Genomic DNA, 22,665 nt, shown 5'->3' with positions numbered 1-22,665 from the left:
ATTAACCCCGCAATCTGATTGAGTAAGAAAAGTGATACTTATCAATATATGAGCATATATGAAAAGCAGGAACACTGAAAAGAAAATATGGCAAAGTTTTCATTAAAGGTGCAGTACCCACATTAAAAGGTTGATTAATATACAAAAACTGATGGCTATCTGATGACCAAATGAATGAGAGAAGCATTAAAGAGTTTCAGTTACTGAATACCAAGTTAACACCACCAATGTCTTTTCAAATGCAAAAATTTGATGTAGTGAAATCTGAAAATAAATCCCAAAACCTGTTGCTATTTGTAATCCTGCTACAATTTTACAAGCCATTTAATTATTCTTTTATTATGGTCCTATATCTTCCATGGTGATACACACTCCTGTGCTAAATAAAAATAAAATTTAAAAACATTAAAATATTTTAAAAATCGCTAAGAAAGCGGCAGAGGACGATGTAAAACCTATAAAAAAATCAAGCAACCTCACTACCTTGCGTCATGAAAACCTCTTCCCTCCCTACCCTGCCCCAAAAACCTTGGTTATTTTTGCCTGTCCCTATGTCACATCTAATGTACAGCAGGGACCTTTTCTTTTATTAGTCTGTGGAGGACCACACACACCTAAGGCATGGTATCTTTACATAATAAGCAACAACAATCATTAATAGAGAGATTACTCTAGGAAAACGCTAATACACAGAGGTATAAACTGCTTTCCTACAACTTGAAATGCTTTGGTCAAGTTCCCATCCTCCCCAGTATTTAAATAATGCTTGTGGGTTTGCCCAATATTTCAAGTACACCTGGTGAGTTAGTAGGCTTCACATTTTGTCCTAGATCTGTTCAATTAGCATGAAGATCCTGACAGTTACATATTTAAACAACACTATTTTTCCCCGCTAACAAATCTCCTGAAGAAAAGTTTATCAACACCATGGGTTCAAGCTACACCTATATAATACACCACTTGAATGATAAGCAAAGAGATAATTATTTAGCTATAGTGCCTTAAATCATGAAGCCACTTGGTTGAACATCCAGCTGATGAAAGGTTCTGAGTAGAAGGAAAGACACACAAGGTGCTCCCTCATGAGCTATCTGCAGAGTGCTCTCAGTACCTTGCTACCCAAGGAAGCCACATACTGATCTCCCTTGTACCAGTGTGATGAGATGTCACTAACCTGCCCCACCAGGAAACATCAGACCCTGACTTTAGGGGATAACACACGTCAAGAAAGTGGGACTGGTTTTGGAAAGCAACTTCTTTCCTTGACAGCCCAGAGATCATGTCTTTCTCAACAGAGAGCTGTCTGAAGGCTACATTTCAATGCTGAGAAGTTATTTCACATACAACTCTTAAAGGTTCAAAATACAGATGAAAATAAAAGAAAAGCAGCATGACTGTGCCAGAGAACAAAAGCAATTCTTAAAGAAGCAAGATGAAGTATTATTGAATTCTATAGCCATACAGATGTTGGGATGAGAGGGCAATGGGATTTTTTAAATGACCCTGATGTAGCTTTTCTGATAGAATATGAACATTCAGAGCAGACTGGATATCAGTCAGCAATACACTGTTTGGAAAACGAGGGCCTAATCTTGAGAGTGGCTGAGCACTTCTATGGGGTACTGAGTGCCTTCAGTTCCTTGTATGATCAAACCCCGAACATAGCAATGGCCACAACAACCCAGGGAGAGAACTGCCAGTCAGAACATGATCTTAGCTCAGCATCCAAAGCCACATTATGGTGTTCACAGCATCTCATCTAAGGTGCTTAAAGAACATTACCACTAACTGGTGATAGATAGCATAACTACACCCTAACAGGTGTCAAGGATATTTTGAGTATCTGATACATCTGATTATCTTATGTTTGAAGGGAGACAGTCATGAGGATCTCAGAGCTTTTTTCATCTCTAACTTCTACAGTCCAGGATTACCTTATACAAACCACAAGACTTGCATAAGACTCAGATGTTTTAATCTGCCAGACCAATATTATTAATAAATGAATTCTTAAAGGGTTTTCCCTATTCACTGATTAAGATGGATAAAACTTCATTTTGTCAATGTTCAAATAAAACCAGTCTTTGGTTTTGGAGCAAGCATGGGGGGGAAAACAAACAAACAAACCAGGTTTGTTTTAAAAGGGTAAATCTTTCAAATTTATTTCTTATCATACCCAACCATCGTCTGTAGAACACTGAATATAAGAGACTCAATTATGCTTAAATTCAAAAGACCTCTTTTTCCAAACAGCTGTTCTCTTATGCACGGGCTGTATGCAAACACAAATTTCTCTCCAGTTACACAGGGTGTCCAAGCCTTTAAGGAATAATGTGCAGTGTTCTAACAATGATGTTGTGTTGCATATTACAATTCAGTAAGTTAAATTAAAGTATCTGCACACGTAAAAAAAAAATCTGCTGAAGTGCAGTATGGTAGTTAAATCACAGTGTCCATAAGCCTCAGTGACCTAGAATCCTTATATTTGCCCTGGGAACCATTGCTCCCTTATGATGAATTCAGTGAAGTGGACTGATATGGACCAGTGGAAGTGACTATTCCTCCTACTTTACAGACAGAAACAAGTAAACAAGGCAGCATATTTCATGCCAGACCATGCTTTGTTCCCCACCCTGTTCAGCATTTCCCTCTGCAGTAACCAAGAGACTTTGATGGTGCTCATTACCTGTTTTGAGGCTGGGACTGAACTCTTGGCTAGTCCTGGGAGGCTGGAAGGCCTCCGGGGCTGTCTGTGCTGGAAGGGTTCGATATGGAGGAGGAGTCAACTCTTCATCACCAGAGAAGCTCCTCCGCACCCCACCTGCCATGGGTAGGCTCGACAAACTGACAGGCTTCTTCACAACTGGTATCTTCCTCTCTAAACATCAAGTCAAACTAAAGTAAACGCTTGGGTCAAAGTGAATTAGGTAACTCAGACTGGTCACTGAGAAATGTCTGCCTCATTCTGCTTTGGAGTCTGGAAAATAAGGGTCTTGATGTGAAATGGCAAAGTTAATTCATTTCGGGGATGTTAAAAATCCCAACTCTCAACAACTCCACCCACCCCTTTTATTCTCTGAATTCTAGTGATTACTTGGACAGGCTATGAAGCAATCATTAAAGAAAAAAAGTGTCCCAACCCTAATCCCTTTTACCAATAAAATAGGAGCACTTCAAAGCGTTACTGCAGCAGCTGCATTTCACAGCCAACACCTGATCTCCTGACCACATACTGAAACAACTTTTGTCTCTAGATCAGAAGTGCAGTTATTAGATTTACACAGTGTGACAGGAATTTTTTTTGTTTGTGAACCAATCCCACTTAAAAAGGAGGAGTTGGGTTTTTTTTTTGCTAGTTCACTACATATATCTTAAATATATATACCACCATCACTTACTAAGCACTTCTATAGTGCCTTACAAATGTTTATTAGTATTCTAATTTGGAAAAACAAACAAACCTGTTTTTTCTAAAAAAAATCTTCAAGTTACCGGATACCACATCTTCATTCCAGAAGTTGATTTTCCCTCCAAACACTCAATTTATTCCTGCCTCATCATATAAGAAAACCCTACTTTGTTTTCACTTCCAAACAGAGGCCCTGGTCCTGAAATTAACTCTTGGGGGCAAGCCCCTGTGCCTAGGGGAACCTCACTGCAGAATCAGGGCCTTAAACACTATGACAGCATTTCAGCATCACCATTGCTTACACTTGTTCTCAAAGCTACGCTGATGAATGCTAAGAGATTGCCAGTCTAATCAAGTAAATGTACTTTGGGCTAACACAAGAGAACAGCCCTCAAGAAAGCTTTGAAGTCAATGGGACTATTCGTGGTAAGAGTTACACATATGATTAAGTTTCTTGTCTAATCAGGGCATAGGCGACTAAGGGTTGGCAGGTCTGGGGCCTCAGTTTGTTCTTCTAGGAAGGAAGTGACACAATCAAGCAGCAAGTTGTCTGTATAACCAGAGCTTTAAAAAACAGATAGGTCACATCATCTATTAAGTAGCCTTAGAACAAAACCGATTACTAGGAAGCAGTCAGTCCTGGTGGATACTGTAAGCTACCATACTATTCATTATCTGTCAAAGCAAATTGATAACTTGTCATCACTGCGGTCTTTAGCAGCACAATATTTGGTCACAAGAAACCAGTACGATATTCCATCCATTTCAAGTTGACACTGAAATCAGAATGGTCTCCAAAACATTACAGGAGCATGCATAAAGTTTTAAAGATGGCAGCATTTTCCTTATTTGGGAATTATTGCAACCTACATCAAAACACACTGGCAAGACCAGAGACAATTAGGAGAAATCCACTGTCTCATAATTACAGGGTCCTGTCCCTTCAAAAATCCTGAGAAATTCTGATGTGCTATAGTTCCATTTTAGAACAGAATAACCATCTACCCAAGGTATGTGCACAACAAATCCAACCTGATCTTTCCTACTGTGAATAAAAAGCAAGTATCAGTGATGGCTATATTGATAGATGAGAATCTAGTGACTGACCTGAAGATGCCAAACACAATGTAACTGTCACACGTTATTCCACATGCACACAATTACACATAAAACACATTGGATGTTATCACCGTAAAGTGGTGTCACCACAAAATATGAATGCTGGATGTTAGCCTACAGTAGCAGCAGAAAGTTCTGAGGAGTTAGAACTATATGACCTGATAAATGGATCTTGCAATGAGCTATACCAATCCTAGAAAGAATAAGAGTCATTTCTTTGCAATCCAGATGTTAGTGAAAGAGCCACTGTTCTCCATTGTACGCGGTTTGCATAGCAACATACAATTACCTGTAGGATTATTGAAGGTAAGGCCAAGCAGGATGCTGGCTGATTTCTGTTCCCCTTTCGATTATCTCCTTTTTCGGATATATTTTTAAAGCCACTTACAGGACTAACTCAGGCTGTATTAATTTACACATCAGTTAAAAAACCCTATAAAAAGCTTAGATTACAACAACTGAAGTCAAACAGACTCTGAAATCCAGTGTCAATGTAGATGTTAAATAATAAATATTAGAAGTTACCATTTTTCCTATGTGCTTCCTTTATATGAAATGGGCAACAAACATAATAAAAATATAAAAATTTATTGCTACTAAATTTGTGCTTATTAACTCCTTGTAAGTCACATTAAAAAAAAACTACAAGAAGCATTTGAGCATTTATTTTCCCCAACCTAACATTTAAATGTTTTGGAATAAAAGCAAGATTAATCTCAGCACCAATGTACTTGCTTTTAGAAGCTTAAAACAAATATCAGACTTTATGTAATATTCTTCTGGGGAGTGGAAGGGGAGAAGTATTACACTGTGGGACCCATTTCCAGTTAAACTGCTCCCACCGTTCAACACTAAATCAGGGATTCACTAGTACATGTACTACTCTTTGCATTATTAAGGTACTTCGGAACAATTTGGGACTTTTACTATTAACAGAGCTTCATTATCTCAGGAGTTCATTATATGCATGTTCAATGGAACCAATACATTCGCGTACTCCTTCCAACCGCATGGACCCATTAAGAATTTGAAATATTGCATCAGAAATGTTTCCAATACACATTCAAAACATTCCGCAGAATGACTCAAGCCATTCTGGAGTGCAACATGAGTAAGTGCGAGTACCATGCATGTAAATAACAACTCATTGTAGTAAAAAAGTTACTCAGGATGTGTGGTAGTTTCTTGTTAAACCCCAGTATCTTGGCTGTTTTTGCACAGTGTGGGGAAAAACACACTAATATCACATAGATTTGTATGCTTCAAAAATGTTCTTTCCAAAACAAAATCCACCCCTTTCCCCAAAAAATTACAACCAAAAACTATGGAAAGAACAGTTTCTCCTTACCATTGATTATTATTTGCTGAGATGCAGCACTTGTGCCACTGTAACTTATCTGGCACAAACAAAAAACAGGAGGCAGCCAATAACAAGAAGATTTTTTCATGCCCTTGTCCTCTCCTCCCCTTTTGGCCTATTAAATAGGTTTCTTAGCTAAACAGCCCATCAGACTCTTCTCCCCACTCCACATCACAAATCCACTTCAGGTTAGTAAGAACAGAAGAATCTCAAACCCCATAGCGCAAGAATCTGCCCTGGTGGCCTTAGGTGAAGGAAGTTTCCTTTTCTGCGACTCAGTCTATCATCAGTGTTGTGTGAAGTAATGGTTTCCAAATAGCTTTAGGGAGACTTATGGTGGAGAGAGGGACAAAGCAAAAAGGAGAAAGACTGAGCAAACTCTGCCTACCAAGCTCCCTTCAGCCAGTTCTGGAGTTCTCCAAACAGAAGTACATCAAAATGCAGCACAGAACTTTTAGTGCACAGTAGCCAGGGTCCACACAGCCATTTAGGGCACGGTAAGCTAGCGCGCTGTAGATACACATGCTGCCATGCTGTGCACTAAGTCTCCACATTGACCACCACCTAGAGCTTTTTCCAGACAATAGGAGTCTTTGAAAGCTCCTTGGAGTGTACTGCATCCTCCTGTTCCCAGGCTGGACATTTAAAACAAGGCTATGCAAAGATCTTATGGTTGAAGTACGATTTATAAACTAAGTTAATCTAAAAAAACCAAAAACAACCCACCATACTGAAGCAGATCTTCAGAACAGTTATGTCACCATGTAACACAAAATATGGGGGGACAGAAGTAATAATCACCACCAAGACTACTTGAGAGTAGCAAGTTTTAGCAAGTGGATAGAGGAAGATGACGACAAAATAGCATTGGGGAGTGGGGCTGTACCAGTTGTTTGCTATTCCTATTGCTGCCTTGCTGCACTCTGTCCTTTTGGAAGACAAGAGCAGTGAGCTCAGACCTTTAGGGGTTGCCTAGAGAGACCTGCCAGCATCAGCTGCGGATAGAAACCAACAAGACTTGGTCCTCCATTAGAAGGGCCAGGAGCAAGCAGAGGTCAATCAGGGCCCAGCAGCCCAGATAAAGAGGGCTGGCTACCTCTTTCAAAGGCCAGTTCTGGATGAGGCTGTGACAAGAAAGGAAGGCTTCTCTGTCTTGACCAGGCCCAGGTTTCTTGGGTTAAGGACCTAACTGACAGTATTTTGGTGGATCAGTGAAGGACTATTGTCTTATGTTATGAACTTCAACGCTGACATGAACTTTTAGCATTGTCAATTTATTTTCTGTAAAATTAAAATGAGTCCTCTCTGTGGGACATTCAGCTCAGGCGAGCCAATGATAATTGGTACCAACAATGAGATGTCCAAATCCCCTTTCATCACAAAGACTTACAACAACAGCAGGTCCAGACTGAACAAGAAGCTCAGTGGACTGCCAGCAGCTAATCCTGGGAAACTTCTCTAGTGAGAAGTCAAGGTCTGAACTTGTTGCTCTGCCCTTCCAAAAAGGGCAGGGTGCACCAAAGCAGCAGGGCCTCCAGTAAGGAGTGACCAAGTTTTGTGCACCCTGTCACAGGTATCAGCACCACCAGGTTAAGGTCTCAGGGAGAAAAACAATGCAGATTTATGAAACATGCACGTGATGTTAAGGAGGTTATGAAATCTTTTAAGAACTTTCCTCTCTGGCTAAGTACACACAATGGGGAAACTGGAAGTCGGATCACTCTTCTGTTCATCCCAGGAATGAGGAGACAGTGGATTGTAATGATGCAGGTTTCCTATGAAGAACTTGTTTGTTCTTGCACTAATTGTACAAGATCATCCAGGTCTTTTAGAAGGCTTTGCATGTCCTAAATGGTAAAGAAATTTGGCCAAAACTTCCTGCAATCTCAGCACCTGTCTGTCACAAGCCAGGCCGTGCACTTGAGAAAATTCTTGGCATCAGAGACTCAGATATTGTTTCAAGAGATCTGGCACTGATGGGAAATGTAACTGATCTTTGAGCACCAAATACTATGAGTTCAGCAGGCCTTATTGGGTGAGAAGATGAATACTCCTCTATTTAGTGCCTTTGTATACATGGTGATTTATATGTGTACATAAATTCCTGTTGGCAGGCAACTTAAGAGGCATTAATATGAATAAAAAGATCATTGTTATGTCTTCGGCTGCCACCTTCAAGGCCTTGAAAACTTGTTTAGATTCTTCAGAGAGACACTTGATCTGACAATTCCATAGGAAGGTAACTGAAGGAAGAATATATGTAGAGGATCATTCCACCTGATGTAAAAGGCATTTGGTTGTTATATCCCCGTTCACATATCTGATGCAAAAACCACTGTACTTCCAAGGCAGGCAAAGACACCTACCTGTAAAATAACCTTAACAACTTAAACAGAGACCAAAGAGATAGCCTCTTTAGGATCCTCTTGTACCAAATGTGTGGATTTCTTAGAGTGAACCAAACTGCACTATTATTGAGCTAGACAAACACATGCAAGGCTCTAATATAGTCAATGAATTCCTGTGCTCAGTTAGAAAAGCAAACCTTCTTTCAGAAACATCCTGGATCTTAGGCTGTTAATTTCAAAAATGCTCCCCCTCTCATGCAGACTCATATTTGGGGTACAGATTTTTTCTTTTGTTTCCTGGTGTGTTAGGAAGGAGAAACTATAAAAGACTTGAGTCACTTATCAAAGGATAGGGGTACATCCTGCACGTATGCTCTAGTCAGGTTAATTCTGTGTCCGTGATAAGACCAAGTTCGCAAGGGTTGCCGTCTCCATTCATTGGTAGAGAGGATCTGTTATGTCTTCCTAATAATGCCTCTGCTATTGGCAAAGCTCAGAAAAGCTAATAGACCCAGTAGGCCCAGCCAAATATGGTTGTCAATCCTGCTGCAGAAGACTAAACCAGTACCACTAATTTGAGAGCCAAGTCTCAGATTATCACTCGGAATCAGGCTATCTTGCCCTATCTACACCTATGAGTCCTAACAGTTTAGTTTGTGACAGCATAGTAATCAGCAAGCTTGATGTCTATGAGCAGAACGAGATACAGTTCAAAGCTGAAGAGGTCTGTGGTGAGATGTAGTTATGCCGATGTGATCTCTTGCTTGACAACCTTCTTTGTATGATAGTCAAGTTGGGCCATTTCCAGCACAAATCCAGGTTCTCTCACACACACACACCCCAACACACACAGAAGGAGAGTGGGTTTGTGTGTGTGGGGGTGGGGTGGGGTGAGAAAACCTGGATTTGTGCTGGAAATGGCCCAACTTGACTATCATACACATTGTAAGGAGAGTGATCACTTTAGATAAGCTATTACCAGCAGGAGAGTGGGGTGGGAGGAGGTATTTTTTCATGCTTTGTGTGTATATAAAAAGATCTTCTACACTTTCCACAGTATGCATCCGATGAAGTGAGCTGTAGCTCACGAAAGCTTATGCTCAAATAAATTGGTTAGTCTCTAAGTTGCCACAAGTACTCCTTTAATCCAAGATAGACTGGTGTCTCTCTATAGACCCTTATTGTCCATTTTGAGTGAAGACGTTCTTGGCGGCAGTGACTTCAGCTTGTACAGCAAGTTAAGTCCTGGTCCTAGCAACTGAAGTACCTTACATCAGATTTCACAAGGTACAAGATTCCTCGCCACAATGGTGCCAAAGCTTGCTAACATTCTTCCCATACCATTTTCAAGGCAGCATTCTTCTCCATATGCTCAATGGCAGAGTCCTTTGGGTTCTACCTAGCCCTTAGAAAGCCCACCTACTTTTTGTTTTTAACACTCTTACACGATGACTGGCCCTTTAAAGGGAGATGGATTCAGCCGCACCTGTGACTTACTCAGCTCATCTCTCCAGGTGCAGAAAAGGAACAATGTCACATGACATAGATCACATGTGGCAAAACGAGGTCTTTGGGGTGGAAATAAAACAGAAGCCTGTGGAGAGAAGGAAAGAATCCAGATAGGAAGTCCTGGGAGTTGCTGCTTGATAGAGAGCAAGGAGAGACTCAAAACAGGCAAGAGAGCTGCATGAGCTCTCTTCACAGAGACTCTCCTTAGCTCCCGGGCACAGGGCCTCAGGAGCACAGAGAACAGGTACCAGCTGGGAAAGGTGGAGTATGGACAGCAAGTCTCCTAGAGGAAATCCTCAGCTCGAACAGGACTATGAACCCTGCACTAAGGTTGTGAGCCTGCTAGGAAGGCTGGATGGGAGTTCTTGTGAACTTAGTTAATAAACCCAGACACCAAGAAGGGGTGTTACTTGACACATGGAAGCTTACGCTGAAGTTACTGGGGAGCCCAAGAGGGGGAAACTGTGGCAGTGGCTAGTCTGAAGATAGGTGAAGTAGGCAACATTGCTACAGACTCCAAATAATTGAGCAGAGCTGATGCCAAGAGAACTACATCTAAATGGATGTCTGATTGTATTTCACACTGTTGTAATATGGCTGGCGTGAAACTAGGGAGGCCATGACAAGGCTCACTTGTTCTGAAGTGCATTTCCACTGCAGATACCTACAATGCAGCTGGATGGCCTTCTCACCACACATTTACAAAACAGTATTGCTTTCATTTGAGAACTCTCCATGCTACAAAGCTTGTTTTCAAGATAGATAAGAGAATTTGGCTTCCCCCTTCAAAAGACGTTTATTTCAGGGTGCTCCTCATTTTAAGTTAATTAATCACTGCATGAAGCGTTGGTTATTCATCACCTTGTGCATACTTGAACTTTGTTGTCCACTTGAATATTTAAAGAGATATCTTAGTCCTCTTTATAGATTAAAAGATCCTTGGCATTGACCTTGTTATAGTTGCCTATTGCGGCCTCACCAACTTTTTCTTTTGGGAGATTCCTCTTCCATGACTCAAGTATTTTTGATACCAAGAATCTACAATAGTGAAATACAAGGTTTGGTGTTTAACTGAGATAAACAGGGATTGAAAATCATCTAATTTGTAAACAAGTACAGTCAAAACATTGTTTTCTAGTTATTTATTGAAGAGAATTTCTGATAAACTCAAAAGCTGCTCTGCAAATGCAAGCTATGTAAAGGGTCAAATTCAGTAGGTAGGTCTTCTTAACACTGTCCCTTCTCCCATCCCCGCAGACTTGATTTTTCTGCTGAATGAATTTTAAAGGAATATCAGAGCCTCAAGGAGGCTAGAAAAGTTTAAAGTAGGAGGTTACAATCCTCGTTAGGAAGCGTTCAGTAAAGTTTTCAAAAAACTTTCTTTGTGGAGCTAGCAGATCATGCCTACCTCACAAAAGGTATGAGGATTAATGTTTGTAAAATTTGCTACAGATGGCACACCCTATCAGCAAGAAATTAATTGTTGTATATGCTCTTATGTAGAAATATTTTGAAATCCAGGTTTTTCCCAGTAAAATCCTAACAATTTCACTTCAGAGTGAAAATGTAGAACCCGACAACCTAAATGGATTGAACTGTAAATTAGAAATGTCTTGTGTCTTTAAGCTACACGTTGTGGCTGCAATAACAGCAGTTAATTTGATTAATGCAAAGAAAAAATGTTCAAGCTTATTAGGAACTTGCAAGTAGTAATAAGGGCCTTTAAAGCATATTTAAAAAAAAAAAAAAGTAAAAAACCCAAACACTTCCTTTTCCTCCAAAATGGAGGTGCCAAAGGCTAGAGAGCTTTCTTAACTCTAGAAGTATTCAATGCTTCACACTTGAACGAACTCAAGATTACAAAACAATGAACTGGTAACTCCGCAGGAAGACATTTGAATAGACCAGAGTCAGAGAAGACAGAGCTTAATGGTAGTAAAGGTGTGATGATCAAACTTGGAATTTAAGCCCGGTGATAAACCCTAGAATCAGGGCTCTACACCCTGGATCTCTTCCAGCACTATGTTAAGGACCGTCATGCAGCTCTTAACCACCTAGGTCTGCCAACTTGTGGGCAAGTCATGTCCTGTGTCAGCAGAATTGCCCACTTCCTAATACAAGGGCCTCGCTGGCAGCCAACACGAAGGCAACTGGACTGCAAAAGAGATGGTTTGCAATCCACAAGGATTAAAAATTGATAGGTTTGCATTCTGCCTATTCTTGCAGTTAATTTTGTCCACTATATCTTCAGCACAAAGTATCAGCTGCTATTACAAAACACGTTTCTCCTACACCAAGGAAATACCACCTCTTGCCAAGGAAATATCAAGAATGTGAATAGTAGCAATGGCTTAGTGCTCCAGGAATAAGTAGGCTGTCTTCTAACTAGCGTCTCTTATTATGACACTATAGAATTGGCTCTTCATTCTTATTAGGCAGATAAATGAACTCCTCTCACTGTACGTGGGTTCTTCTCAAATGTTTTAAAAATTAAGTGTCAGCTCTGCTTAGATATTCAAGATGTTGTGGCACTTATTTATTTTTTTAAATAAGGAGCTTGCCCTGAGTTCTTGTATAAAATTTACCATCTTGCATAAAAATTTGCCATGCACCATGGGTTGGTGCTATCCTCCACTGCTCTCTTTCAGAAGCATCCAATCTTTTGAAAAATGCCTTGGCATCCTTTGGAATAAAAGGGGCAATGTGAATTTAAGATAAATATAGATGGATCTGATCTCCAACAAGAAAGGGTAGAAGAAAGCACAAAGTGCTCTTGTGATTGGCTGTCTCTACTCCCTTTGTTAGGGACAGAAAATAGCTTTGGTTTGAAATAGAGTCACAGAAATAGGAATAGAGGGGGAAGGGAAAGTGCATTATTGGAACTTAAAAATTAAACAGATTTGTTTGAATTTTTGAAGAAAACAAACAATTTGCTCCCAGGGAGACACTACAAATGTGGAAAGGATTTGGACAGTTGTTAAATCCCTAGTATTTTGAAAAAAAATGCAATACTATATACTCATTGACAAGAGTAGTCAACTATAGCAATATTACTAAGTACCTTTGTAAGTAACATTATTACTAAGAGCTTTCTACTGTTGCCCCACATCCTAAAAATTGATAAACTTGTCAATTTAAAAATTAGTATTGTTTTGCAAGAGGAGACAAATTTTAGTTTTATGAAGTAACTGAGGACGATAGATTGCCCTCGGTTTTCTACATCTCATTTACCATCTGGTTCAAAACAACCTTGATCTTATTTCTACAGCTTTGCTACAAAAAAAGAGTTAAAAAGCGAACAGCCATACATATATGAGCAGTTTGCTCAAGACTGCTTTACTATATCTTCATGCTTATACAGAATTCCTTACCTAAAACTGGTTTTAGGAGTATCAAAAATAATTTAACTTATTTGTCCATGAACAATATACACAGAAGTTATGAACAATATCAATCCTCTCAAAACCACTTACTTTCCATTTGATTATTTTGCTGCAAGTTATAAAAAATAATGTTCCTCAATTAATAAAAGGCCTCTTTTTATGGCATACTGCACCTTTAAGCATAACACTTATTCACACACAAGCAACGTTTCCAACCAGAATAGTTTGAGACAAATTGCACAACTTTGTAACAGCTGCGAAAGGGCATATAAGCACCACTTTGTCACCCACTTTTCTTGTGTCCTTTGTACTGTTGTGACTTAGCCTTTTTCTTTTGCTTTGATGAACTTGACTGGCTATCTCTTGATGCTGAAAAACATTAAGAATTAAAATTCTGAATTAATGCTTTGGGAAAATACTGCACAGTCTTTCATGCTAAGGAAAATTCACAAAAAAATGTTTTCCTCAATGAATGAATGAACGAACGAAGACAGAGCCTCTGTTAAACAGAACACATTCACAGAAGAAAAATCCTCTACTTGAACAGCACCCATTCCAGTAGCCCCTGGAACACAATTACCCATATCACGTTTCCTGACCTAACAGGCTACAAATAGTCATCTCATCCGTCATTATGGGACAACACACACTTGCTGCAAGAGCCATAGCTCTGCTCCTTTGAGCAATTAGTTATTCATAGCAATCATTTTCCTGACTAGAGAAGTACAGCTGATAAATCATAAAACCGAGTCTTGCTGCCACTCTGATTTCACATAAGACAAGAAGAAAGTTGGGAGGAAGGGGAGAAAAAAAAAAGATGGAAACAGAAAAAGATTAGAAAACCAGACACACAAAGAAGATTTACATATGAAAAATGGACACAAACACACAAATTAAGTCAGAAATAAATAGAGAGAGAGAGAGAGAGATCAAAAAATTCAGACTACAAAGAGAGAAATTATTAAAAGAATGGGAAAAGGCAAGATCAAAGAATGAAATAAAAGAAATGGAGCAAAAATAAGCAATGGTAAGGCAGACTAATAGGAAAAACACTTAAAGAATAAACTAAAGTAAAACATTCCAAATCAGCCATAACCTGTAATATGTATTTTTATATTACAGTTAGTTTATACTCCTCCAGTATGTTTGTCTAAACAAAGAAGAAGAAAAAAAACCAAACCTGTCAGTTGACAGAACTGATTTCATGTATTCCTGAAAGCCTGCCAACATTTAAAGTATTCAAATCATAAGCTGCCAGCTACACTAAGACAGCATCTGGTGTTTACATATTCACTCTCCAGGCTCTGGACAGGTTTATGGGACTGAAAAGCCAGGTATAGACACACAAGCAGGCTGTCTGGGTTCTTTAAATTCAATCAGTGCATACTACAAGATCCCATATTGCAAACACTTGTGCATGTGAACAACTTTATGCATATGCACAGTACCACTGATTTCAATGCATGAAGTTACTAACACATGTTTGCAAAATCAGGGCCTCTTAATGTAAAGTGCCATGCAAACTGATTGTGCTATAAATGATGAATAATGTTGTTATCTAGGCCTGATGCTTAAGCAGTCTGCTTCTTCTCTGGCCCAAACAAACATCTGTTAGCCCCAGGATTTAAAATAAACAGAGCACAGCCATGCAAATGCTCTGAAGTGCTTTATTCGTTATACAGTGAAACAGATTAGAATGGTGTGCCTCTGAGAATTAGCAAGGGTCTAGTCCATTTTTTGTTGCAGCTGGCTACCCAACCCAAAAGGGTAAAGTTACGAGAATGACCACACATGTATAAACACTGGAAGGCAACTGGTAAATTTTAGGATTTAAAAAGATGCAAGAGGAATCATTTACAAATGCATAGCAACTTACTTTGTGGTGCTGGAGGCTGTAGTTGATATCCAGTTAATTGGCACCACCCTACAGGATAGAGGTCAGGGGACTCACAATCCACCCACTGATCATATTCTTCTTCCCAGCCATCAAAATGTATCCTCAGTAGACGATGGATGATGCGGGTTACTGTGGCCACACATACAAGGCGTGGTTCCATAAGATCTACAGCCTCCAGTTTCATTCGAATGTGAAACCCATGGTTTGGAACTTCCTGAAAAGGAGAATGAAGCAAGACAGCCAAATATCAGGAAACCAAGTCTAACATCTTACTCTACATGAAGTTTAAATACTTCATGGGGGCTGCTGTTTCAGTCAAGTTTAATTTCAAATGGCATTATTCGGATGGTGAAAGCGAACATGGTGAAATACCAAGGTATCATCTATATAATTTAATGTGCTCCTATTTTTTCCATAGTAAGATTTTTTTCAGAGTCTGAAATATACAAGCTGAATGCACACAAATTCTAAGAAACAATTTCCCTCCTCTTCTACTAGACATTTTTCAAAGCATACTCACATGGACTTTGAAAATCACTGTCTTTGGTTTCACGAACAATTAGCACGTAAGTGAAGAAACATATTTAAGACAGTTGAGGAGACTGATTAACCTTATGGGACCAAGCAGGCAGGAATTTACAGCACAAAATCCACTGTAAATAGCACACATGCCGTACAGTTGGCTTTACCAATGATTTATCTTACCTTATTGAAGAGTTTTACAGGTGCTGCTATAGAGTCAGTTTCCCTGAGGTAGTCAAACCATTTGAAAGGGAGTTTTGCATAACCTGTGAATTTTAAATAGTACCTTCGTACATCAACTGCAAACTTTGTTCATTTAAAAACAACACTGACAGGCTACATGGTCACTAAAAACACAAAGAAGCTAGACACGAATATCAAAATATTTTTCTCAATTTGAGTTTTTGCTCCATATTGGGTTCCACACAAATCAAACGAGAAGAAAACCTCTTTAAATGCTATAACAGCCTTTTTATAATGATATGAGTGACTAAAGACAAATCTGCAAAATCATCTACTCTTTTCTGAGGGAGAAAAATAATTTTATCCTTGAAAAGTTGGATTTGTTTGGAGAAGACTGGCCAAAACACAATCAATGAAATAATGTTTTTAAAACATAGATCATAGGGTTAAAAAACGTAGCAGCAGAGGTAATGAAGGGCTTCTCTCCACCTTGTAAACTACAGGAGAGAACTGTTTCTCAATAATGTATTTAACGTTTGTTTAGTCTATTGAACTTTCACGGGATAGAGGACTGTTTTGGGGCAACTTTTCCCTTCCGACAGCTTCTTAGACCAGAAAGTCTCAACTTTTGTCCTGTGGACCAACAATAGTTTGCAGATTTCTTTGTGGTGGTCTGTGGAATTAAACATTCTGAACACAAAGAGGTGATGGGGGCTTGGAGTGATGGGATGGAAGATAGTCCCCATAAGACTTCACTTAAAAAGTGGTGTGCAGAATAACAATAATAATAACTAAAAAAAAAAAAAAAGAGAGAGAGAGAGAGAAAGCCACTGTTTTAGTCCAAGCTGCCACTTTGGGTCACAGCTCAATATTACAGGGCTACATTCCTCAGACATATAATTAAACTTCAACACCAAACTCCAGTCCCAATCCTGAGAGGTTCCAAGTGTCCTCGACTTCCACTGACTTCACTGGGAGCCAAGAGTGCTCTTCGCCTTACAGGATTGAATCCTATGTTTTAAGGCCCCTTTTCTCATACTGTAAAATTTCAAGCTAACAAGATGAATACGGAAAGGGTGGCAGCAAACCAAGTTCACACCACCCTCATAAACAGACGTGTCTGACTGGCTGCAGATTCAAGAAAACAAGGCAAGAGGTGCACATAAGAATTATTTTTTTTTGTTAACATACAGAGATCTTCAAACACAAGTTCAATTTTTTTTTTTATTTTAAACAAACGTTATCTAATTAATCCTCACAACAAGCCTATGGGAAAGATGGGAGCAAAGGAAGTCCATCCCAGAGCTAAGATTAGAACTCAGGACTTCCAATTCCCAGCTCCATAATTTAGCCACTAGAACACACCTCTCACAGGTATTAAAGGGGCTCTGATCATTATAATAATGCACTGGCTTCAGAAATAATGTAACCTACTAAGAAGGTTAAAGTTCTATAACATTCTTACTGCTGTTTGTTAGTCATACACAAAACGAAATTTTACAAAACTGAATATGATTTATAATAATAACAATCCTGTATCATCCATTGATAGACTATCAAGAATTCTAAAGAGAGAAAGTGAAGAAATGCAGACAAAAGCAGAAAAGGAGGAGAGCTGCCACGATATAAGAAACAAGGCAGTATATTAAATGATAACAGAAGTTCACCTTCTCTTGTAGGTTCAGTGACCAAAGAACAACATTTACTCACGATTCTTCAAAGACAGGCATCTATCATTTATAGTGTATTGTCCATTTAAAAGTCTGGTTTTACCAGAGTGTGTGCAGACATACATTTTGTCATTATTAAATTTTCATTCTGTAAATGACTCCGAAATCTCTTATTTTTTGGAGGGGATAGAAAGCTTTTTTTTTTTTTTTTTTTTTTAAAAAAAAGCACAGGATGGACTATGTTTTTGGCAGGTCAGATTATCCCCAGGATTTTCTCTGCAGTAATTCCACTGAATGTTACAGCTCCAGTAAGCAAGGGTAAATCTGCTCAGCTACTGATTCGCCAAATGCTAAAAGCCAATAGATTCTTGTCAGCTAATGGGAACGCTATGAAATGTTTTTCATTTTGTTGCAGGTACAACTGTCAGTACACTCAATATTCAGAAAATCTCTGCACTCAGTGCAATAGAAACTTGCACTTACCAGTAATATAGGCTCTTCCCCCCCCTTCTCCTTCCAATAATTTAGAGATTTTGAATGAATAGGGACAGACACAAAATTCTTACAAAAAAATAAACAAACAATGAGCACTTATCATCTACTATGATGCAATTACCGATGCCGCCCTTTATATGTTGCTAAAGCAACATCATAAAGTTTAGAGATGAAGCCAACAGAAAACCATCTGCAGACATGTATGATGGTGTTCAGGCAGTTTTGCTCACAAAAATCATTCCTTAGGCCTTGTTCAAAAAATGAACCCCTCCCACTCTGATGGATACTGGTATGAAGGATAAATTTATGTGCATTTTAACAAGAGAGAGAATAATTCATCATGCCCAATGAATAATCCTGCAACACTTCGCAAAGCTTTTAATATGGACAATTGCTCTGTCACAATTCCAGTCCTCTGCTGGCCCAAGACTTCCTAGCATTGATATTCTTGACATAGCTCTAGAAGTGCTCTGCATATCTCTCCCCCCAACCCCCACATTGATTGATGCTGAATATAACTAATTTTACTCAATAAAAGTTTAGTTACATAATGGCCATATTATACCTTTAATGTTTTTGTAGTCAAAACAAACCTCATTTTATTTGCCCATGAATTAAAGAAACATTCAATTTGGGCTCTTCTATACATTGAGTTTGACACCCCTGTTTCAGACCATTTTAAAGTAGTGCTGAAGTTTGTTTCTGAAAATCAAGATGGTTCTGAATATGAAATGAATGCTTCAAAATGATTGAAGAAACAAAGAATCTGATTATATACAATACCACTGAAAAATTATCAAAATAGAAGTTGGTCGGAATAGTGTAAGTACCTCTGGGTGGAGTTAGCTCAATCGCATTAATTTCACAGAAACCAACAGGAAAAATAGAAGGGGAGGTGGCATGGTAACAAAACCAGTCAGATCCGTCTGCTGCTTCTGAGCCATCAATACCGATCATTAGATAGCCATCTGCTAACACCTTTGTAAATAAAAACAATATTGTATATTAAGCACCTTTATACTCTGTGAAGGCCAGGCTAAAAATTAAGTAGGTCATGTTTCAAAGCAGAGTAAGAAATGAAACAAATGATACACAAATATGTATAAGGAACACTGTCAACTTAAGAAAAAAGTCACTTCTCTCCAACATTTTTTGTTGTATATGCTATTGTGATCATCAACTGGCAACATTAATAGAAGAGCGAGATTAGAGACTATTTTAGTTTTCAGATTTTTTCCTTTGTGTATTTGACAGTGCTTTGTGTAGTATCTTTGTAAAGTTTGTTTCCTTTCTAGCTTGTGAGGATCTTCCACACAGCAAAAAATAAATAAATAAATAAATCAAAAACAAAAACTATAAAACCAAAAACACTGGAAAAAATATTTTGGGGCAGATGTATTATCCAAATCTTTTGTGAGGGATTAGATTGTCTGCAAAATAGCCAGATGAGAATTAACAAGAGGTTCCACTGCACATTAACTTTCACAGGCATACTGTTTGTCAATCAAAGATCAGGCTGGAATTTTGAATGTTCATGAATGCCACATACAGGTACTTTTCATCTGCCACTATATCAATCATTCATTCTTAATACCCCAGTAACAGGAAAGTAGCTAATTAATGGAAGCCACTGGTAAGCATTCACAAATTGCACACATTATCCTTTTATTGAAAGAGGTGGATGTGGAAGAAGCAGACAGGAGTACATGCTGATGACCAACACATTGGTTGCTTTTTTAAAATCTTGTTTTAAATAAAATATCAGCCTTTATTAAAAAACATTTTTAGCAGCAGTATTGAATACAGAAGACTGGAAATCGGATTAACAGGCTTCATGTCCCGATCTCCCACAAAAATATAAATTAATTCTCTTACCTTCCTAATGGTTGCAACACATATTGCAGACAGGTTTAAGGGATCGATAGCCTCCAATTTCATTCCCTCCTTGAACCATTCTCCACTTGGATCTACTTCTTTTACCTAAAGATTCATACAACAGCATTACACAGCTAGCTGAGGTGACAAGAATAACTGATGTGTAAAACAACATAACCACACCCATGAAACAAAGTTTGCAGCAAAAAGACCAAAATACGTCTCAAACTCAGTCAGTTTTACTTACATCAAAATAAAATTAAAAAAAAAAAAGTAATTTCCAATAGCGACAGACCTTTGTACGGTAATTTGGTATAATTTCTAATTTATGCTTTGCCTTCAAATGATGAAAAATTCCTCTTCCAACTCTGAGTAAATGTAAATGATCTTAGAGTTCTCGTTGGCAAGCTTACCTTTGCAAATAAATGTGGGGGTGCATCATAATGTCCATCCTGTTTCTTTGTAATATCTAAAAGGGACAGTTACATTATTAATCAGTAAATATTTACGAAGAGACTAAGAATGCCCCAAAAAACAAACACTTTTTCCTGACACTGTACCATTTAAGGTAGTCAGAACTTTACAAACATGTGGGCCCGAAGTGTATAAGCAGGCCTTCACAGTATGCCAGCTAGACAATTTGGGAATGGAGCTCAAATCGTGCAATTTATGGATTTTGAGGACACTGGTGGACAAGAGATATGACTGCATTCAGAGAACACTAATACCCAGAAGGCTTGACTATAGCACAAAAGTGTCAGTGAAATATATAAGCTTTTGCAGAAGTTTGACAAGTCAAACTGGTTTGCATTCACAGTAGAGTTAAAGCAGAGAACTGACAAATTGAGGACTTATACACATATGTGACTTCAAGGCTTAATGTAATTAAACTTTGATTTAAAACATCTTGGTATTCTAGTCATGCTGTTTGTTACCTCATTTGTGTACTAGAAATTCTTATTTTTGAGATACATTTTTCTAGTGTGGTGGGATCCATAGCTCTGATAGGATCCTATAGCAGAGGAGCTGCCTGATCTTTGCAGCAGTTTGCAGCTACTGGTTGGATCCTCTTCTCGGAAATAAATTCCAGCAGCTTTGTGAAAAGCTCTTTTCAGGAAGCAGTCGTGAGTATGATTTCTTTTAACTGCTTCCCTTTTATTTTTAATATTGATTTCAATGAAGGTTTCCAACCATAAAAAATACTGATATTTTAGTGTCCCAAGCTGATGCAACATGGAGCTTTTTTATTCCTTTTCTATGTTACAGATGAGTGGCTTATGTGCAAAAGATCAAAAAGATTCTTAGCAACAGACAATGTTCATTTATCATTAAGAAAATCACAAAATATTTAAAAAATAGAAATGTTTTGATTTTAGGTGATGAAAACTCCACTACACATCTGTCAGCCTCTACTTTTCTGTCCCTCTTCTGACAGCCTCTACAATTCAGTTACATGTTGCCATACAAAAATATGAAGCACACCCAAAGGATGACGTCACAGCAAAATAAACTGAATTACATCAACACCACAAGTGATACTTGTGCTGACTTTACTGTACCATGTAGGTGGTGGCAGCTGGTGAGGCAGTGCTGTGTAATTCCAGGGTGCCAGCAGCAAGACATACTAAATACATAGAACATTGGGCTTTGTGCACAGAAGCCATTGTTTACTCTAGCCTATATTGTGAACATTCCTCGATACGGTCTCATGGATGGTGCCTCATTAAAGTTTACTTGAGCTCTTCCAAACCCTGAAGGAAACACTGATGATAGTTCTTAACTAAACCATATGGAATGGAGACCTAGTGGCTGAAAAGTCTTGATTAGCATCAATGCATACGTTTTTGAAGATATAATTACTCGAATTAAAAGCTTTTTCAGCAGATTACTCCTTTTACCCAAATCATTGCATGAAGTATCTTTCAAGTAAGCCTCTACCCAGCCACTAAGGTGTCTTTGCAACACAACTTGCTTACCAGATCTTTTGAAGCGATGTCCTATACTTCGGGACCAACCAATGTGATGAATGAGTGGGCTGTACATATGGCACCAGAAATCATCATTTTTGTCTTCACTTTCTTCATATACCAATCTTAGTCGTCCTCCAATTACACTGTCTACAACTGCTACCCGTGTTCGACAGAGATGCGTTTTGTCAACAACTTCTACTCTCATGGAAGGTTTGAAAGGATACTGCATACCTTCTGACACCTTAAAATAATAGGGAAAATGTTTAGTCCCTGTCATCTGCTATTAAAGAATCTTCCACTAAATTCAGTCTCCAGTTTCTTGGCTGCAAAAACCACCATGAAAATTTTCTCCTGTCTATATCAGGATGATGTAATAATGGTAAAATCCATAAAGTGAACTTCTCACAAAAAATATCCTGGAATGGTACAGCTATATTATGTAAGGAAGCCCCTTATCCAACTCCCACTGAAGTTAATGGAGTGTTTCCATTGACTTTACGGGGAATTGGCTAGGTCATCAGTGATTGATAACAGTACCTTGCAGAGCAACAGTTAATTTGTAATGTGAGATGAAGATAAACCAGTTTTTGTTTATTTTTCCTATATACACAAAGTGCAAGATTTTTTAAAAATTATGAGGAGTCTGGTGACACCTTAAAGACTAAACAGATTTATTTGGGCATAAGCTTTCGTGGGTAAAAAACCCACTTCTTCAGATGCATGGAGTGAAAATTACAGACGCAGGCATAAATATATTGGCACGTAAGGTAACTCCTTTCTCTTCACGTGCCAGTATATTTATGCCTACATCTGCAAATTTTCACTCCATGCATCTAAAGAAGTGGTTTTTTTACCCATGAAAGCTTATGCCCAATAGATCTGTGAGATTTTACGGTGCCATCAGACTCCTTGTTGCCTTTGTGGA

At 38.6% G+C, this 22,665-nt stretch overlaps 1 protein-coding gene across 11 annotated transcripts in view; it reads right to left on the bottom strand.

Moving 5' to 3' along the window:
* Positions 1-22,665, bottom strand: part of MBTD1 (mbt domain containing 1) — a 55,935-nt gene that overhangs the window by 9,617 nt on the left and 23,653 nt on the right. For 10 of the 11 annotated variants that reach the window (XM_073310302.1, XM_073310298.1, XM_073310304.1 and 7 more), the window contains 7 exons: positions 21,747-21,981; positions 20,184-20,239; positions 19,771-19,875; positions 18,726-18,873; positions 15,731-15,813; positions 15,005-15,239; positions 13,420-13,497 (listed from right to left, as the gene is read on the bottom strand). In XM_073310302.1, the coding sequence (XP_073166403.1) occupies positions 13,420-13,497; positions 15,005-15,239; positions 15,731-15,813; positions 18,726-18,873; positions 19,771-19,875; positions 20,184-20,239; positions 21,747-21,981 (940 nt within the window). Of the gene's footprint in view, positions 1-13,419; positions 13,498-15,004; positions 15,240-15,730; positions 15,814-18,725; positions 18,874-19,770; positions 19,876-20,183; positions 20,240-21,746; positions 21,982-22,665 lie in introns of those variants that run through there. The other variant, XM_073310305.1, reaches the window with a different exon arrangement.

This window comes from Lepidochelys kempii, chromosome 14 (genome assembly GCF_965140265.1).
Source record: "Lepidochelys kempii isolate rLepKem1 chromosome 14, rLepKem1.hap2, whole genome shotgun sequence".
In the NCBI taxonomy this organism is placed as follows: domain Eukaryota; kingdom Metazoa; phylum Chordata; order Testudines; family Cheloniidae; genus Lepidochelys; species Lepidochelys kempii.
The sequence above is the reverse complement of the archived record's forward strand: the minus strand, read 5'-3'. Positions and strand labels throughout refer to the sequence as shown.